This window comes from Struthio camelus, chromosome 5, assembly GCF_040807025.1.
Source record: "Struthio camelus isolate bStrCam1 chromosome 5, bStrCam1.hap1, whole genome shotgun sequence".
NCBI classification, from domain to species: domain Eukaryota; kingdom Metazoa; phylum Chordata; class Aves; order Struthioniformes; family Struthionidae; genus Struthio; species Struthio camelus.
Window position 1 is genome coordinate 19,075,448 of NC_090946.1, and position 16,963 is coordinate 19,092,410.

Here is a 16,963-nt window from a genome sequence, read left to right on the forward strand (position 1 = left end):
CTAAGTAAGTTTGCCCCCCCCATTTGAGAATCCTATGCCGTTCTGCTTATCAGAAAAGACTCAATAGCAAAAAGCATGCACTAAGCTGTCAAAGAAGCACTGCCACCCCTGATGTTATCCACGGGCATGCAGCTGGGTTTTAACCGGGTGCAGCGTATAAGGGAATCGTGCAATCTGCCATTTGGCAGGAATGCAAAGCTATTACCGATGGTGAAACTTTTTAAGTGCTAGAAAGTGTTTTAGTGGTTGCTCAGCTAAGGGTGGCTGTCCTGGAGAGGGGAGCCAAGTCAAATAAGATTTCTCCACTTTTTTAGAGCCGCCTCCTTCACAGTGCAACTACTTGGTCCCTAACCTCTGTCTGTTGCCTGCCTTCTCCTTCTCCATCTAAGGGCTCCCCATCCACTCTGAGGGCGAGCACATTTCATGTGCTTATTTTTTTCTCCCTTTCCATATTCAGCAGCATAAAACCAAGTTAAGCCAAGATCTCCATCACTTTCAGGTCCTTCCGATCCAGTGAACCTAACCTGAACCCTCCTGAAGATTCTTTTTTGAAAGAACAAAGCAACTGCCCTCCAGGAAACCAGGAGCGGTTGAGAGATCCCCTGCGAGACACCCAAACTTTCCAAACACTTCCCAAATCCTGACCTTTGTTTTTTCACTATCCTTCTTAACCCTTCTTTCCTTTGCGTTCCTAGCATTGGCCTCAGTGGTTTTTCTGACAATTTTCAGCCAATATGCTTATGTGAATAGCTTTTGTTACTATTTGAGCTTTATCTCCCCTGTTCGAATACTTCTCCCTTCTCTTTGTTTTTTTCCCACTTACCTAGTCTGCGATTCCGTGTGTTTTGTTACCTCTTTCTTGTACTAAATTTTAAAAATAGCGTGTTTGATTTTATATAATGGTAGATTTTGCTCCTGGAACAACTCTGCCACCTTTCTTTAGCCAAATTACATGTACGTCAACTCTTATTAATGAAACATTACCTAACATGACACTTGCCCTATCTATCCAAAAATCAAAATTTAACTGTACTTTTTAGCATCACTTCCTGTCTTTTGTGAATAGGCATTATATTCATTTTAAAATCACTTTAGGAGTTTTGCCTGTGCAAAAAAATGAAAACAGTACACACTGATGTTAAGAAAATCATCAGTGTTATCCATTATATTCTCTTTGTAATCAGTGGAGATTTAAACCACCTAATCTGGGGCAAATTAGCGCTCTATGATTTCGGTTTTAATTGCAGCAGTCAAATTGGAGCCTGGTTTTGCGGGGTTTTGGATCAGTGGAACAGCTGGGAATGGGGATGGCAGCAAGAAAACTGCCTCCAGCCTTACCTGTGCGGGGAGGTGAGATTGCAGCGAGATGCAGCGGGAGCTTACATGTATTTTTTTTTTTAACTCCACTCTCATTTTCTAGGTGGGCGCTTTTAATTCCCACGGAGACTGTCTTTGTGCGAGTGAGCTTATTCCCATTTGGATTTTGGAAAATAGCTAAAGCTACTTTTTGCCGAGAACGTCTCCCAGTGGGATACTGCAAAATTCACAGGAGAGCTGGTGGTGCACTGGTGTCACGGCGTAGACAGGTCCTTTCGCATCCAGCCACGCTGCAGGCAAAGGAGCGCTTCTTGGCCGTTTCGAAGAGCAATTATTACTATTATTATTATTATTATTTTTAAATCTGCTACCTACTTCCCAGGGCGGCCTTGCTTCCCCGCCGCGCTGGGGCTTGCGTGCCCGGCCCCCGCAGGCAGGGGCCAGCCGCTGCCGCCGCGGGGCCGGCAGAGGGAGCGCACACAACAGCCTGGGGAGCGCGCGCAACCCGCCGTTTCGCGGCCCTCCCGGCGGCCGTGGCAGCTTCCGGACGCTTTCGCTTCTCTGGCATGAACCCACCCGAGTGGGATGTTTTAGGGAACGTAGGAAGCAGTCTGGGATTGCTTCTGTAACTGTCGTGTTCTTGCTGTGTCCTTCGGAGCCTGTTTTCTTTATCACACTAAAAAACCTGTGAAGAGTCACTTTCCTTAAGTGGACGCTGTTTCTGGGGATGCTGTCACCTGTAGGCCGTTGACACTTGAAAGGCGGCAACCATCACCTCCACCATCACCATAACTCTCACTGCCACCATCACTATAACCATCTCCTCCACAGTTGCCATAACCATCACCTCCGCCATCATTAGTAACGCCTCTGATCTCAGGTGCCGGAGCTATCACGCTCCCATGGGGGTACAGGGCCCAGCCTGTCCTCAGTCCCAAATTCTGGTAGTTCTAGAGGCAAATCTGGTCTGATTACTAGAAAAATGACAATGTGGTATCTGCTTGTCCATTGTGCATCATTATATCCTTAGTCCATCCTGATGCTTAATCTGATCTTTGTTCTTTTTTTATGTACAGTGGAGGAAAAGGGCTAGTCCAGAGGTCTCCAAGTTCCTCCATCCAGGCTGTACTTCTGTGGGTCTTTTCATTCCTGGAGCTTCTCCGCCTGTGTGCTAGAGTGAGAGGGGAAGCAATTGCAAGAAGGTAGAAAGAGTAATGTCCAAACCACTGAAGTCCAAGATGTTTTGTGAGGTGGAAGTAGCTTCTAGCACAGGGGAGCGCAGAGATTTCCTCTGTCACTTCTGAGAGTGATCCCATCGGAATAAGGTTCAGGGAAGTCATGCGTGGGGGAAAAGGAAGGAGCTTGTATAGCTCATTCCTCTCCTATGGCCTCCTAGAGGTCTGTAACCTCTGGGACCCTTTGGAGGCTGACACAAGGCAAACCCGAAATAAGCACAGCCTGGAGGAGTCTGTGATTGCCACTGAAGTTCCTGCTGCTGGGGCGTCCTGAGTGGTTTTTCTCCTGGTGCAGCACATTGCACACCGAGCCAGGGGCCGGTGGCGATCCCGTGCTGTAACTGGGACCGGCGACGTGAGAGGGACTGCGGCGGTGACGGAAACCTATTCCACTGAGCTGTTCGGATTAATCTCCTGTTCTAATTCACTAGAAATGCCGAAAGATTCAGGCTGGGATTTCTAGGCTGTGCTAGGGATTGGAGGGGAGGGGGAACCCACCAAAAAGCCCCCACAACTTTGAGGCTAACTCCCATCCATACTCTCCGTCTTCAGAGTTTGCCAGTAGGCAGGGCTAGCTCAGGACGCGAGGTGGGCAACTGCTTAAAGCTACCGACCCTTCAGGCCAGCAGACGGGTTTTGCCTGTGCCAGAGCACCGAGGCTGCTGTGGTTAAGGCTGGGGTGCAGGGGCGCGCGCCGGGGAAGGACGCGGCCTTGCCGAAGCAGCACTCCCTGCTCCCGGGCTCATCCCACTCCCTATCGGAGAGGAGCCAGTGTCGATACGTGCTGCGGGATCCATCCTCGGAGCTGCAAAACCCAGTCTTGCCTGCGCCGCCCTTTGAGCTGGCTCTGCTCGCCGGCTGTTGTTTAACCCAGGTAGAACAGTGAACCGCACAAAATCAGATAGAGAAATACATATACATACACATATATGCATATATATATATATATAATTTGTATGTCTGCGTGTGTGTGTGCAAGTGTATCTATGTATATAATATGCATATACATATATATAATCTAAGGACGAAACATAATCTGAATACACTGCTCTTGTACATGTCTGAACACTTCTGCCCTTGTTGTTATCCAACCAAGTATCTTTGTTGAAAAACTTCCAGGTTTTATTTCCTTTAACTGCAGAAGACGCGGATTTACCGCTTCCAACTAGCTCCTCTCTCTGATTTACCCTTCCCCCTTCTCAAGATCCCACTATTCAGTAAGGTGTAGGAATTTGCCCTTCTATTTGCCCTGTTTTCAGGGCGCCCAGCTCATCGTAGGCTGTAGGACAGGCTGGCACCCTACCTGAGAGCGCGCTCTGAAACAGCTCACACAGCTATTTTGCGTTTTTGGTTTTCAGTCCTACTCACCTCTGGCAGATAAACTACGCTAGTGGCTGCAGCTCGGCGGTCCGGGGCGGGCGAGAGCTCTGGCCGAGGCTGCTGGCAGCCCGGGGCTCACGCGCGGAGGCAGAGCAGCCCGGCTGCTGCCTTCAGGCAGGTAGGTGGTCCCCTTGGCCAGTGTCCTTCGGGGCACTGCGAAGCACTGACGTGCGACAAACGCGAGGGGAAGGCGGCAGGCCAGGCAGCGCGCCGCGGCCCAGACGGAGCCGGCTGCGGTCCAGAGCGCGCCTCGAGGGTGCGAGACGTTCGCCCGGCCTCGCCGGCCGCGAGCACCTCGGAGAAAGCGGAGCGGACAGGGGGGCACACACACACACACACACACACAAAAAAAAACAAAAAACAAAAAAAAAAGAAAAAAGCAGGAGAGAGCTTATGCTTGGACGTCTCGGGCCATCTGCCGCCGCCCAAGCACAATACCGGCGCCTCGAAACGTGGGGTTTTTTTTTTTTTTTTTTTTTTTAAAAAAAAGGGATCTCAAAGGAGACACGTTTTAATGAACTGCGCACAAAGCAGCGCGGTGGAAATAAACTGCCCGGAGAAGCAAGGTTCAAGGATCCGGCTGCGACGGGGGCGCCCGAAGCCCCCCGGGCGGGTTGCTCGCGCCGGGGGGGGACGGGGGCGGCCGGTGAATGGCAGCCCTTGTGCGTCCCCTGCGGAGGCATCTGATTAGGTATCACTTGGTTCCTGTATATACTAAACCGTCCGGGCCAAAATCTTTGCTTTTCCCCTCGAAAGCTGCTGGCGTTTCCAGTGAAAGGCGGGCGTGAGGGGGGGGTCGGGGAGGGCAGCGCCAGCCCCGGGGGGTTTCCTGGCTCTCTGGGGCCGGGGGGGCTCCTCGTGAGCCCTTTTCTGCCAACCGGCCGCAGCAAAAGCCATTAGTATTTGCTTTGGAAACGCACTGGCGACCCGCTCCATCCCCTGGCGCCACCCCTGCCTGCAGCGCCTGGACCAGCGTACATCACCACGTCCTTCCCCCCCCCCCCCATATCGTGTCGCGACACGGCGATACGTCACGCCGCGGTCGGGCTGTGCGGCTCTATACGTTTATCCAGGTATCTCTCGCTCGGACACGCCGGGAAGGGCCGGGGCCGGGCCGCTATTAACCGCTTATTACCGAGGGAAGGGGGGCAGGGAAGGGGCATGTTTAAAGGGTTGCGGGGTTCCCCCCCCCCCCGCCACCGCCTCCAACGCGGACAATTTTGATGAGTGGGTTTTTGTCCGGATGGTTTGTAATGGTGCCTGTTTTGGGGTGTCCCGGGGGGTCCGGGAAGCTTTAATTCGCTCACAAAGGCTCATTTGCAGGTCAATGCCATGGCACACTCGCCTCTCCCCTTTGCCTAAATCTCCTTTTGTTCCCCATCGCCTGCTCCTCATGCCAGATGGCCGCGGAAAATGCTAATTTTCGCTCGCTCGCTCGCTCTTTTTCTCCCCCCCCCCGCCCCCGGCCCCGCGTTTAATTGCGGCCCTTTGCAGATGGGGGCTGCGGCATGCGGGCTTCACTCAGGCGAGGCTCGCGGCTTGGGGTTTCCAGGCACGTTCCTGGGAGTCCGGTCCGAGTCCGGCGGGGATTAGCTTGACAGGGAAGCGATGGGATGAAAAAACGGGAAAAGCGGGCGCGGGGCCGGGCCGAGGGACGAGAGCGGCTCAACAAGGCGCCGGTCGGTACCTGCCAGCCGGCCCCTTCTTCCCGCTCGGCCGGTGCCTGGCGGGCCGCGAGCTCTGGCCGCCACGGCAGAGAAATGCTAGAAATCAGCCTTAAGGCTGAGGAAAAAAAAGCCTTAATGGTGCAGGGAGACAAGCTGATCAGGCAGCTGATGCTCTTCCGCTACCTCACCGACCCGTGTTTTTCCAGCGCCGCGTGCTTGGCGAGCGCTGCTCTCTCCGCAGCAGACGCGCCGACTGCTTTGCCTCAGCCCCCTTAGCTGTCCGGCTCGATGACAGCCAGCCGAGAAATAGCGGCCCAGGTGCTATGCGTGCTGCTGACTGCGGGTACGGGCACCGGGGCCGGCCTTTGCAGGCGAGGGAGCAACCGCGGGCTGCCAGGTACTGCAAAGCAGCAGCGTGCTCACGCTTGTACGGATATATAGGTATGCGTATATGCGTTTTAATCCTCTGGCACCTGAGCGGTCCTCCTCTTGCCATTTGTGGGGGCTGAAGAAAAAGCCCCCGTAGAAAAGTGGCCCGCTGGGATGCAGCTGCGGGCTAAGAGGGATAGGGCCGGCTTCGGCGCGATGACCCAGGGGATGAAGGGGCGGCCGGTGGCACGGCCTCGGCGTGCTGGGCACGGCCTCGGGGAGCCTCCGTCCTGCCGGGAGCCCCAGCGCTGCGCTCTGCAAAGCAAACGGTGCCCTTTGCTGGCTGTCGGTGACACCTGGCAGCTCGTGGGGCGTGGGGTCTCCCATGGCAGTGCCTGCTCCCCGTGGCATAACTCACCAAAAAAAAAAAAAAAAAAGGCAGAATTATGGTAGACAGTGATTTAACCCTAATATCCCTTAAATCTGCAGTGAGGTTTTTTTTCTCTCTCTCTTTTTCTTTTTAATTCAGGTCAGGGAGGGGCAAATCCCATATATTCGTGATTTTTGTTTTGTTTTGTTTTGTTTAAATTAGATTTGTTTCTCTAAGGGTCCAAGAGCATGTATTTGCTTAAAGGCTTGCCAGTAAAAAGGCCCCAGGTCTAATCCCCTTTCTGCTCGCCCGCGGCGAGGCTGAGGCAACGCTTTGCCCATTGACTTTTCCACGTGGAAACCGATCCGCTGAAAGTGAAAAGAAACCGTTTCGGCGGGGGGGGGGGGAGAAAAACCTCTCCGAAACTCATGTTTTGAAGAAGTCGTCGTCCTTGGCCTGCGTAGCAGCAGCAGAAGCAAAGGCTTTTTGATCCTCAGATTTGTAAACTTGTAGACATAATAATGCCATTTCTCTAGTGTTAGCAGGTGTCCTGTCTGGAAGTTGCTGCCTCAGCCTCCAGCAGAGCTGGGAATTAGAAAATTGTCTGTCTTTCCTGAACCGTGAAGTGCTGCTCTTAAATAAAGGCCAGGTCAGATGTTAAAGGGACATTCTTGTCTTCTGAAGCCGAAATAATCTACAGTCACGTAGAGAAATGAAGGCATCCTCCTCCCAAAATGGTCAATCTCTTCATCTCCCATTATATTCCGCGCGGGTCAGGAAAAGCCCCTTCCATCCCGGCACCTCGCGGCGTTTCTCGCCAGCCTGTGGTTTTCCTCGCTTCCTGCGTAGCTGGATGGCGGTTGGGTTTTTTGTTTTTTTTCAGGGAAATGTGATAACCAGAAAAATTGTGGGTTTCCCTCCCTTTCCCCCCCACCCCGTGTTGTTTCTCCTCTCTCTCTGATAGACTAGTTGGGTGACCACAGATCAAGCTTCCTGTATAAATTATTTATTTCCTCTCTCCTCACGAATAGCTCTCAAATGAAATGAGCTTTGGGGGGGGGGGGGCTGCTGTTTGTGTGTGTGTGTGAGTTTAATACGGTTAAAGAGAATTTCCCAGTGACTCCTCAGAAGTGTTATACGTGCATTTAAAAAAAAAAAAAAGGAAGGGGGGGTGGGGGGGGAAGGCAATAAGCACATCTTCCTGCAATTTGCAGCTAACGCCATCCGGCAAGGCGGCTTCGCCCTCCGCTTGTAGGCACTGCTGACGGTGGCTGGTACGGAAGTAACCCCCAGATCCCGCAGCCGCCGGGCCGGAGGGGAGGACGTGCTGGAGGAAAAAAAGAAAACCCCTGGAGTGAGCGTCCTAGGCAAGAGCCGGCTTTGCTGGACCGACTACCCCGGCCGTACGGAAGCAACGTCATCGGTGCCCCTGGTGGTCTGGGCTGATTTGCTGCGTGACCAGCGGGCCGTTCTCCTCCGCGTAGCGCGCCAGGGGGTTCGGAGGGTCCGCAGCAGCGCGGGGAGGCCGCCCGCCCGGGGGTCTGCCCCCTCGTGTCTGCGCGCCACCAGCCAGTCGCTTAATGAAACGACGGCACCGAGCGCCCGAGCGGTGGCTCGGTTTTGCTTTTTTCCTCCCGGTTTGCCGCTCTGCTCGGAGACGCTGTCGGGGCGCTCGCCGCCGTGTCTGAGCGCTCGCCAAACCTTAACGGGTTAAGGCACAAACGGCGAGCGTCGTTATCCCCGTTCAACGAGGAGGCATGGCCGGTAAGAGTCGGTCCCGCGCGCCGGTCCGGCGTGCCCCGCGCCGGGTCTCGCCCCGGCCCCTCGCGTGCCCGAGCCGCGGGTGCGCTGGGAGCTTGGTTTTAAGCCGTTTGCCCCAGATGGCATGGAAAATAGTTATAGCAACAATATATATTTTACACACACACACATATGCTGCGTGCACTCTTCCTCTATATATCTGTTTCTCCGCTTAAAAGCGATCGACTCGGTTTCCTTCTCCCCGCGCGGGCCCTTTCCCGGGCTCCCCGCGTGTAACCGAGCGATCGCGGTACGTGACCGCCTGAATTGGGCGTTCAGTGACGTTATCTGATTTCCAAGCTTGAGCGCAGGAAAGTCTTCTTCAAAAAATGGTAGTTTTCCCCCCCCACCTTGTTACCTACGCCTCCTGCTCGTTGGCGATGAGTAGTTGTTCACAAAGCGGAGAGCAGCTTTCTGCCTGTTTTCAGGGGTAGGAGGAGGAGGTTTGGCCTGGAGAGGAGAGTCATGGCTGGGAGAGGGAATGACTCCCAGCGTCAACCATGTGTTGCGTTCACCTCACCCAAGTGGCTTAATTACTGGTAGATGCTGCCGTGCTCATGAAGATAATGTTAACCTCTTCGCCCGGATCGTTTGCTGGTAACTGCGTTTCCTGAGCATCGCTGCAAAGCCTTCTCCTGACCGGTTTCCCCTTCGGTCTTCCCGTTCCCACTTAGCCATGCACCGCAGGATTTGCGTGGGAAGATGCTGGCGTGAAGCGGATCTCCGGAGGTCCCGCAGCGCTGGAGATCACGTTAAACATCTCTGTTCGACGCGGGGAGCGGGGAGGGAACGCGCTCGCCTTCGCTCGGGCGTGCAGCTCTCTTCCTCGGGAGACGGAGCGGGTGATTTGGGACGGGTTATTCCTCTCATTGCGTAGCTGGCTTCGGTCGGGGATTAGGGCAGTTCAGCTAATGACCTGACTTCTTGTAGCCGTAAGGAGCGGCAAGCTGCGTCCTTCAGGACGCCTGATATTGTGAATCCTTTCCAAAAATATTCCTGTCGTCAAATCCAAAGCGGGGTTTGGGCTTTCCCACTAAGTGGGTTGGCATTAACGGTCAGAAATCTCCCGTCGCTTCTGCCTGCCCGTGGCAAAGGGCACTCTAAAGCCCCTCTGACAATGCCCGAGTCCTAGTTAAATATCTCAAGACCTTCTTTACATGGTTTCCTCTGCTCCATGTACTGTTGAGACATCTGTCTTCCGTACTAATAAAGTAGTCGAGATTTAAAATGAACTTCATTGGATTGCTTTGAAACTATAGGCACATATGGTTCATAATTAGCTGGATATCTCTTATAGTTAAATGATTTTTTTTTCCTTTCTCTCTCTCTCTCTTTTGCTCCCCTCTCTCTCTGTCGCCCATTCGCATCAATAATAGAAGCAAACAAAGTTCCAATTGTTCCCTGTTGCGGGACATTATGTGCCTGAATAAATGGATGTTGGCTGTGTCTACATGGATTTGCCATATGGCTACAAAGGCCCGAAGAATAGGGGCAGTGTGCTTTGTGCTGGGGCGCGAGGGGCTGGCGGGGCCGGGTGGAGCCGGACGCCGGGGCCCCGCACACCTTCCCGCGGCCGCCGGGCAGAGGAGGGGGCGCAAGCCCGCGGGCCGCGCCGTCGAGAGCGGGGCTTATTTGCATTAAAAACGACGCCGCTTCTCGAAAGTCGCCCCCCCGGGCTGGAAGGGGCGCTGGCCGCACGGGCTCGGTAACACCTTTGTGGCGGCGGCTCCTCCGGCCGAGGTATTCGGGCGCTCGGAGCCGGGATCTTTCATTGCAAAGTGCCATTATGAGTTGGGGGCTGGGACAATGGAGGTCCCAAAGGCACCTGCTTTCATGAAAGCCGGAGAAAAGCCCATAAATCCTGGAGGATCCAGCTGCCTCGCTCCGTGCATTGTTGGCTTTCATAAGGGAAAGGGAAAAGCTATTTTTCTTTTCAAAGAGGGGGAAAATCGTATTGAAGCAGCGGCCACTGATGCGGGCGGGTAAAATAATCTCCTCCTGATTAAGCGATCACGGAGCGGGAGGTAATCAATGTTACTTTTACAGCCGGGAGCCTTTCGCAGACCTAACGGGGGGCAGCGAGCAGCACGGGGGGGGGGGGGGGGGGGGGCGGGCAAAGACGAGGGCGGGTTAAAAAAAAAACAAACGTGAGTTTTAGTCTCTGCTTGGCTCCCTTCCTCCCCCCCACCCCGGGCGAAATAACACCGTTGTGCAGCCGATAGACCTGGGGAGCGGGTGTTGGCAGGGAAATGCCCCCCGTCACCCCAGCACGGGGGGCTGCCAGCTTCGGGGGGGTGCTGGCAGCAGGGGACAAATCGTGCCCGCGGGTGCCCCCACCTCCGGGGCTGCGCAGCCCCCATCCCCGGGGCCTCGTGATGCTCCTGGGCGAGGGCCGGGGTACCCCCCCCCAGTGCACCTCCCGCGGGTGACAACGCGGCCACCAATGCATTAATGCCAAAAAGCAGTGTGTTTTGTCCCTGGCAGTGTTTATTTTGTCCAGCGGTGGTTGTCGCTGTTGTCCCCCCCCCCTTTATAGCAAGACAGAGGCGCCGCGTTCCCCAGCGCTCCTGCACTTGCGCCGGGTACGCGAGCGCCTGTGGGCCGGCTCGGCGGCGCCCCACAGCGCGGCAGCCCCCCGGCCCGGGGAGGGGGCAGGAAACGGTGCCCAAGGGCTGGCTGCCCCCAGGAGAGCCGCTCATAAATATATACGGTTTGGAAACACAGGAAGAAGAGCCAAAAAAAAAAAGAAAGAGAGAAAGTGGAGAACGGCTAAACTCAGTCGGTTAAGGGTGTGCAGCCCCGATCATGCTTTACGCTAAGTCTAATAGTAGAGGGTTTTGTCGTTAGAGGGGAGACTTGCTTTCCGCTACAAATGCGTGCAAGCTTTGCATTGCACCCTAGGGCTCTGCGTGCATCTATACTGTATACAGACACACAAAATAACTGGCCTGGGGTCCCGCTCCACGGCGAGCTGCATGCGGCTGCAAAGGGAGGAGCCACCCTGCAACGGAGGGGCTCTGAGCTGGGTCTGCCCTCAGCGCCAGAGGCACCCCCCGGCCAGTCCCCACGCTCCCACCCACCCAGCCCGGCCCTGCGTACGGCACACACACAGCAGCTTCGCAGGGGTTTCCTGGAATTTTTTATTATCATCAGTATTTGAAGTTGTGGCATTATTTGCAACGGCAGTGGTACAGACCGGCTCAGGAACCATTGAAACAGACTTGTCTTCAAGTAAAGTCTAAAAATACTGAGTTGTAGCTAAATCTTGTGAAGGCAAGGGGGGGGGGGGGAATCCCACTATAAAAATAAATTTACATTTTGTAAATAACAAAAGCAAATGTAGTGCCCTTTGGCTTAACCAAAAGAAAAAGGAGACTATTGGATGTCAACCAAAGTTATCCACATTTCTGACATAAATAGAAAATATAAGTTAGTATAACTCTTAAAAAAGTCTTTGTACAAATATACACTTCCTTTTTTTGTTGTTTTTTTTGTTTTGTTTTGTTGTTTTTTTCTTCTTTTTTTGCACTGAGAGATCAGCAGAGATTAAACATTCCATATAAATGACTTTTAAAGCTTTACACTTCTGGGCCAGTGTACTCACATTAGGCATAATACATTTCTTATATAAAACGGAATACATTGCACAGTCGTACGTGAACACTGCTGCGGCCGCCGGGGCCGCTCCTGGGGCCGCGACCGGGGCCGGACCGGGGCCGGTGTCGCTCGCGGCGGTGCCGGCGGCGGGGGCGGGGGGGGTCCCGGCTCGCCTCGGCCCCCCCGCGCCTCCGGGGACCGCGCGTCTCCCGTGGGTGCCGTAGTGCAAAAGTCTTGGGGGGGAGGAAAAAAAAAACAGGGAGGAGGGAAAAAAAAGAGACAAAAGGAGATGAATTTTGGGGAAGCGTCCGGACAAGGTCACCCCCCCCGACCACCTTCACCGCCCCCCCCCCCGCTCACCTCGCTCACCGGAGCCGCTTGCGGGGGGTCTGCTCCGGCGGCGCGGCGGCGGCGGGGGGGCGCTGGGGGGGCGCTTTGGGCTGCGCCGGCCTTTTCCTCCGGGCGAAGAAATCTGGGGGGAAGTGCGGGGGGGGGGGGGTGGAAAAAGCGAGGGGAGCGGCGCCGTCAGCCACAGCCGGGGGGGGGCCGGCCCAGCGCCCCGTCCCCCACCCCGGGGGTCTCACCTGTGATGGGGGCGGGCGGGCCGCCCCGGCGGGGCCGCGCCGCGCAGCCCGGGAGGAGGCGGCGGCAGGAGCAGCGCAGGCGGCGGCGCGGGGCGGCGGCGGCGGCAGCGCGGTTTTCGCGGCTCGGCCGCCCCCGCGGGGCCGCCTCGGCGGCGGCAGCAACCGAGGGGGAGGCGGTGGGCGGCGGGGGCGGCTTGTCGCGCAGCGGGGCGGCGGTGCCGGGCAGGCAGCGGTGTCGGCCGGGCTGCAGCGTTTCCCGGTAGAAAGCGGGCACGGCGGCACCTTCCACCTCCTCCCAGCGCAGGCGGCCGGGCCCCGGCAGCGGCGTGTCGGTGTGGAAGTTGTAGTCCCAGCGGCGCTGGTCGTCCTCGCACATCTGCCGCAGTTTGCTCTGCAACTCGCGGCGCAGCTCCGCGTGGTCCAGCGGCCCGAAGAGGCTGCGGCACACGGCGCTGCCGCCACCCGGCGAGCCACGTCGGGCGGCCGGCCGCTCCGCCGCCGGGCCGCTGCTGGACAGCTGCACGCTGGACATGGCGAGCGGACCGGACCGGACCGGTACCTCCAGCGGTACCTGCACCGGCCCCGGCCCCGGCCGCTGCCGCCTTGTCCTGCCTCCGCGGGCCGGCGCTGCCCGCTCCGCTCCCCGCCTCTGAGCGGCGGCCCGCGGCCGCCCGGCTTTTAAACCCCTCTGCCCGCGAGTGCGAGCAAAACACCCATTAGCATAATAGTATTTCCCTGCCATAACACCGCCGCGATTGGCGGCGGCCCCCCCCGGCGGCGGCCCTCCTGCCCGCGCCCTCCATTGGCTGCGCCCGGCAGCGCCGCTGGCCGCATTGGCCCGGCCCGGGGGGGCGGCCCCGACCCGGCTCGGCTCGGCTCGGCCCGGCTCGGCCCGGGGGGGCGGCCCCGACCCGGCTCGGCTCGGCTCGGCCCGGCTCGGCCCGGGGGGGCGGCCCCGACGCGGCTCGGCCCGGCCCGGCTCGGCTCGGCTCGGCCCGGCTCGGCTCGGCCCGGGGGGGCGGCCCCGACCCGGCTCGGTTCGGCCCGGTTCGGCCCCGGCGCGCTGCCCGCCGCCGCCGCCGCCGCCTTTGTCTGCCGGCGGCCGCCGCTCGGCCGCCCTTCGGGCTCCGGGGTGGCTGTGGTGTTGCTGCTGCTGCCGCCGTTGTTGTTGCCTTTTTAGCTCGGAGGTTGCGGGCTGGGCCAGGAGGGGAATTCATCTTTTAGGGTTTTTTTTTTAATTATTTTTATTATTTTTTTTCACCCCTCTCAGCCCGCGGGGTGTCTCAGCCGGGAGAGGTTTTAGCATCCTTGCCCGGGGGGTGGGGGGGGGGCGAGAAAATGCGATCGTTTCAGACCTTTTTCTTTATATATATATATATATATATTACGCTGCTGCAAAACAAAGCGAGATGCTGGCCGGTTTCAAAACAAGCTGAGGGCTATTTTTAAAAATAGGACTTTTCTCAGCTGCATGGAAGTAATCAGTTGCAGCCTTGCTGAATAGAAATACATGGAAACCGCAGCATTTTCCTCTCCTAACTTTAAAACCCACATACTGCATGTTTGTTCACTGCAGATGAACTAATCTCGCTATTGTGTTGCCAGGGATCAGCTGGCTTGTGCTTTACATTTTCTGCAGGTCACTGCAATCGTTGCCTTTTGTTGTTTTGGGATGGGGGAGTATAAAAGGAAAGGGAGGGGGAGCATGATCTTACATCGGGTGCAGGACATGGCCATCGTTTTGATGCGCGCCTTGGAGGCTGGTTGACGACAAGCGTTTCGTCCGCAGAAGCCAACAACAAGGGAAGAGATGGACCTTGTTGCTCTTTGCGCTTCAGGGACTGTCCGTAGACCTGATGCTGTTACCGCTGGGAAACTCGAACCCGTCCTCCTTGGCTGGAGGAGGCCACTTGTAGGACCCTTAGAGCAGAGCGGTCGTCACAGGCACATGGCCAATCACCTATGGGTGCTACAGTCGCCTTCGCACATGTGGAAAGCCCTTCCTTTCTGCCAGCCTTTGCTGGGCCAAAATAGGTCGTTTTTCCTCCGTTTTTGGCCTGCTTCTGTGAAACAGCAGGCCTCAAGCCACCGCTGAGGCCACTCCGCATCCTGCGCTTGCCCATGGGGATGTGGCTGTGGGGGTGAGGAGCCTGGGCTGGCCAAGGGGCTGCTCCCCCAGGTGCTGGGTCCCGAGCCTCCAACGACGGCAAAGATAAGCCATGTGAGGAGAGCCCGGCAGGACCTGCCGTTTGGGCCTCAGCCCTTGGGCGTGGGGAATGGTCTGGCCCATGCGCTGGGCTGGCTGCGGCCTGCGCGGAGCTTGGAGATGTGGTTGAGGGAAGGAGACACAGCCAATTCCTGCAGGGTGCAGATCCCCAAGGCCTAGGTAGTGCCTCGTTGGGGATTTACCAATTAATGGGATAGATGGATTGCTCTTTTTTCATAAATATTGGTAGCACAGGTGTTTTAGGATACGTAAAGGCAATTTTTTTCTTCTTCTTTTTTTAAGATAGCCGTTCAGGCGTTGCGGTCCTCGCCGTTATTCTTGACTTCCCATGTGAGCTGGTGTGCGACCTGCCAACAACGTGGTGATTATAGGGAAACGCTTCCACCCCGCCCTTCCCCTCCCGAAACGGGCTCTGCGGAGGTCTCCAGGCTGGCGGGGGGGTCACTCAGGGGGAGACAGCACGGGTGGTTCGCTGGCGCGAAGGGCCATCTCGAAAAGCAGGGGGTGAGCGTCGGCTAGAAAGGCGCCGGCGAGGGAGAGAAGAAGGGAAGGGGCAGGGGCCGAACGGGGGCTCCTGTGGGACCCGTCACCGGTATTACCCGCTCTGCCCAGGCACCCTCCCAGGGAGGGTCGGGGAGGCCCTGTAGAGAGCTGAGGGGACTGAAGCCTCATCTCTACGTGTCCTCGGCAGAGGTTGCCGTAGGGGTGGGTGGCCCGGCGTGCCTCCCGCTCTATGGGGACCGGAGGGAGGAGAACTGGTGGCTGATGTCCACAGGCCACCACCGGCCCCAGCCCAGCCCAGCTCTAGCTTGGTTGCCCAGGCCTGTGAGCTGCCCCAGGGGGGCTCAGCTTGCTCAGTGGAGAAACCTACTCAAAAAATACTGTATATTCAAGAGGAGAACAAAATGGCAGTCGTTAGGCCCCCCGCAGACAGGGGCTCTTTGTAGGGATCCTCGCTAACCTGCAGCAGCCCTTTCCGGCAGCAGGGACGGGCTCGACGCCTGCGCTTCCCGTTTTGTGCCTCCTCGGTTCGCGCGCTCCCGCACCGCGAGCTGAGCAAGCAGAGGTCCTCGCGGTGTGGGAGATGTGGGCGCGCGCTCTGGCAGGCCACGTCTCGGCCCTTCCAAAACCTTTCCAGAGGTCAGCCGATGCTTACGCGGCGCTCGACGGATGCTTACAGCTACGTTTTCAGAAGGGGAGTATTTCCAAGAGCGGCCCAGCGTTGGAGGCCAGCTCACCCGGGAGGCAGAGCGGCTCTGGGTCGCGGTCCAGATTCTGGGTTTTTTCCAGCTGGCTGAGCTGAAATACTCGCCTCCCTCGCGCCCAAGGCTCCTCGCCTCTTTGGCCACGTTTTCTTGCACTATGATACGACTGGGGTTTACGCTGGTGGTGATAACACCGGGAGCTTTCCACTTGCGGTCGCCGGCTCTAGCAGCAGCCGTGCTTCCTCTTCTCCGAGGAGACAGCGAGCATCCCCCGCCTTAATGAGTAAATGTTGTCTTGATGAAGATATGCTTTTAATTTGCTGCATTTGCTAACTCTAAGGCCAGGGGAATATGCTATGATCCTCTGAACCCGCCGCGTGCCTGGCGTGAGCCACAAGATCTTACCCACGAGTCCCTGCCACTGGGCTCATTAGCGTCTTCAGAAATTCCTGCTCCAGAAAACTGAGCGGAAGAATTATCGTTACGGTTAGAACAACACCCTGTAAGAATAAAAACGTTTTGGTTCAAAAAGACAGCTTCACTCTCCACATCCAGAGTCGTATCTGCTTATGCGGGAGAAAGCAACGCGACTGTGCTAGCTTGTACTGCCGCCGGCTGCTTTGCTTCGAAGGGTTACGGGAGGGAAAGGGCGCTCTCTTAGGGCCCGTGCATCGTTACGGAGCGGCAAAGTGATAGCGGTTGCGGAGGTTTATTGCATTTGAGGGTTGCGGAGGTTTGTTGCGGAGGTTTGTTGCTGTCGGGAGGGAGTCCAGGTTGAGCGTCAGAGCCCGGGCTGACTTCGACGCGCTGGCAGGTAGGGGAAGAGAGGTCCTTGCACTGTAAACTGCGCTAATTTGATAAGACTTCATTAAGGTAGCAAAATAGAGCCTCAGCGCTGTCAAATTGACGGGGTCACTTGTTACAGAGCTTCGATTTAACTTCTGCAGGGAGTGTGAGAGTGCATTTGCGTGGGGGAGGTAAGTGGGTCCCTGTGACATAGTGGTGCCGCGGTTCTCCGTCTTCTGGAGGGTCTCGACGTGAACATCTCACGCCTGAATCGTCCAATTCTCAACGTGCTGCCAAACAAACAAACAGATTGTTCTGCCCCTGTGAGACTTGAAGGCTTTTGCTTTGGTCTCCTTCTCAGTTCCTTCTTAAGTATAGTGCTAGTGCATGCATTTAAAATGTTTAACTTTGGATTCTTCAAACGCA

General features: G+C 56.5%; 1 protein-coding gene and 2 long non-coding RNA genes across 3 annotated transcripts; 1 reads left to right on the top strand and 2 right to left on the bottom strand.

The window, feature by feature from the left end:
- The first annotated feature begins 5,820 nt into the window (after positions 1–5,820).
- LOC138067310 (uncharacterized) lies at positions 5,821–9,587 on the top strand. The gene is made up of 3 exons (XR_011141184.1): positions 5,821–6,040; positions 7,553–8,102; positions 8,682–9,587. It is a non-coding gene; the product is annotated as an uncharacterized lncRNA (long non-coding RNA).
- A 1,686-nt stretch (positions 9,588–11,273) lies between these two features.
- LOC138067311 (uncharacterized) lies at positions 11,274–12,383 on the bottom strand. Its single transcript, XR_011141185.1, has 3 exons — positions 12,320–12,383; positions 12,096–12,207; positions 11,274–11,968 (listed from the first exon to the last, which is right to left on the bottom strand). It is a non-coding gene; the product is annotated as an uncharacterized lncRNA (long non-coding RNA).
- A 75-nt stretch (positions 12,384–12,458) lies between these two features.
- Positions 12,459–12,983, bottom strand: CDKN1C (cyclin dependent kinase inhibitor 1C; the record flags this gene model as incomplete). Its single annotated transcript, XM_068944102.1, has 1 exon — positions 12,459–12,983. A coding segment is annotated over exon 1 (393 nt), but the record flags the coding sequence as incomplete, so codon positions are not given.
- Between the last annotated feature and the right edge of the window lie 3,980 nt (positions 12,984–16,963).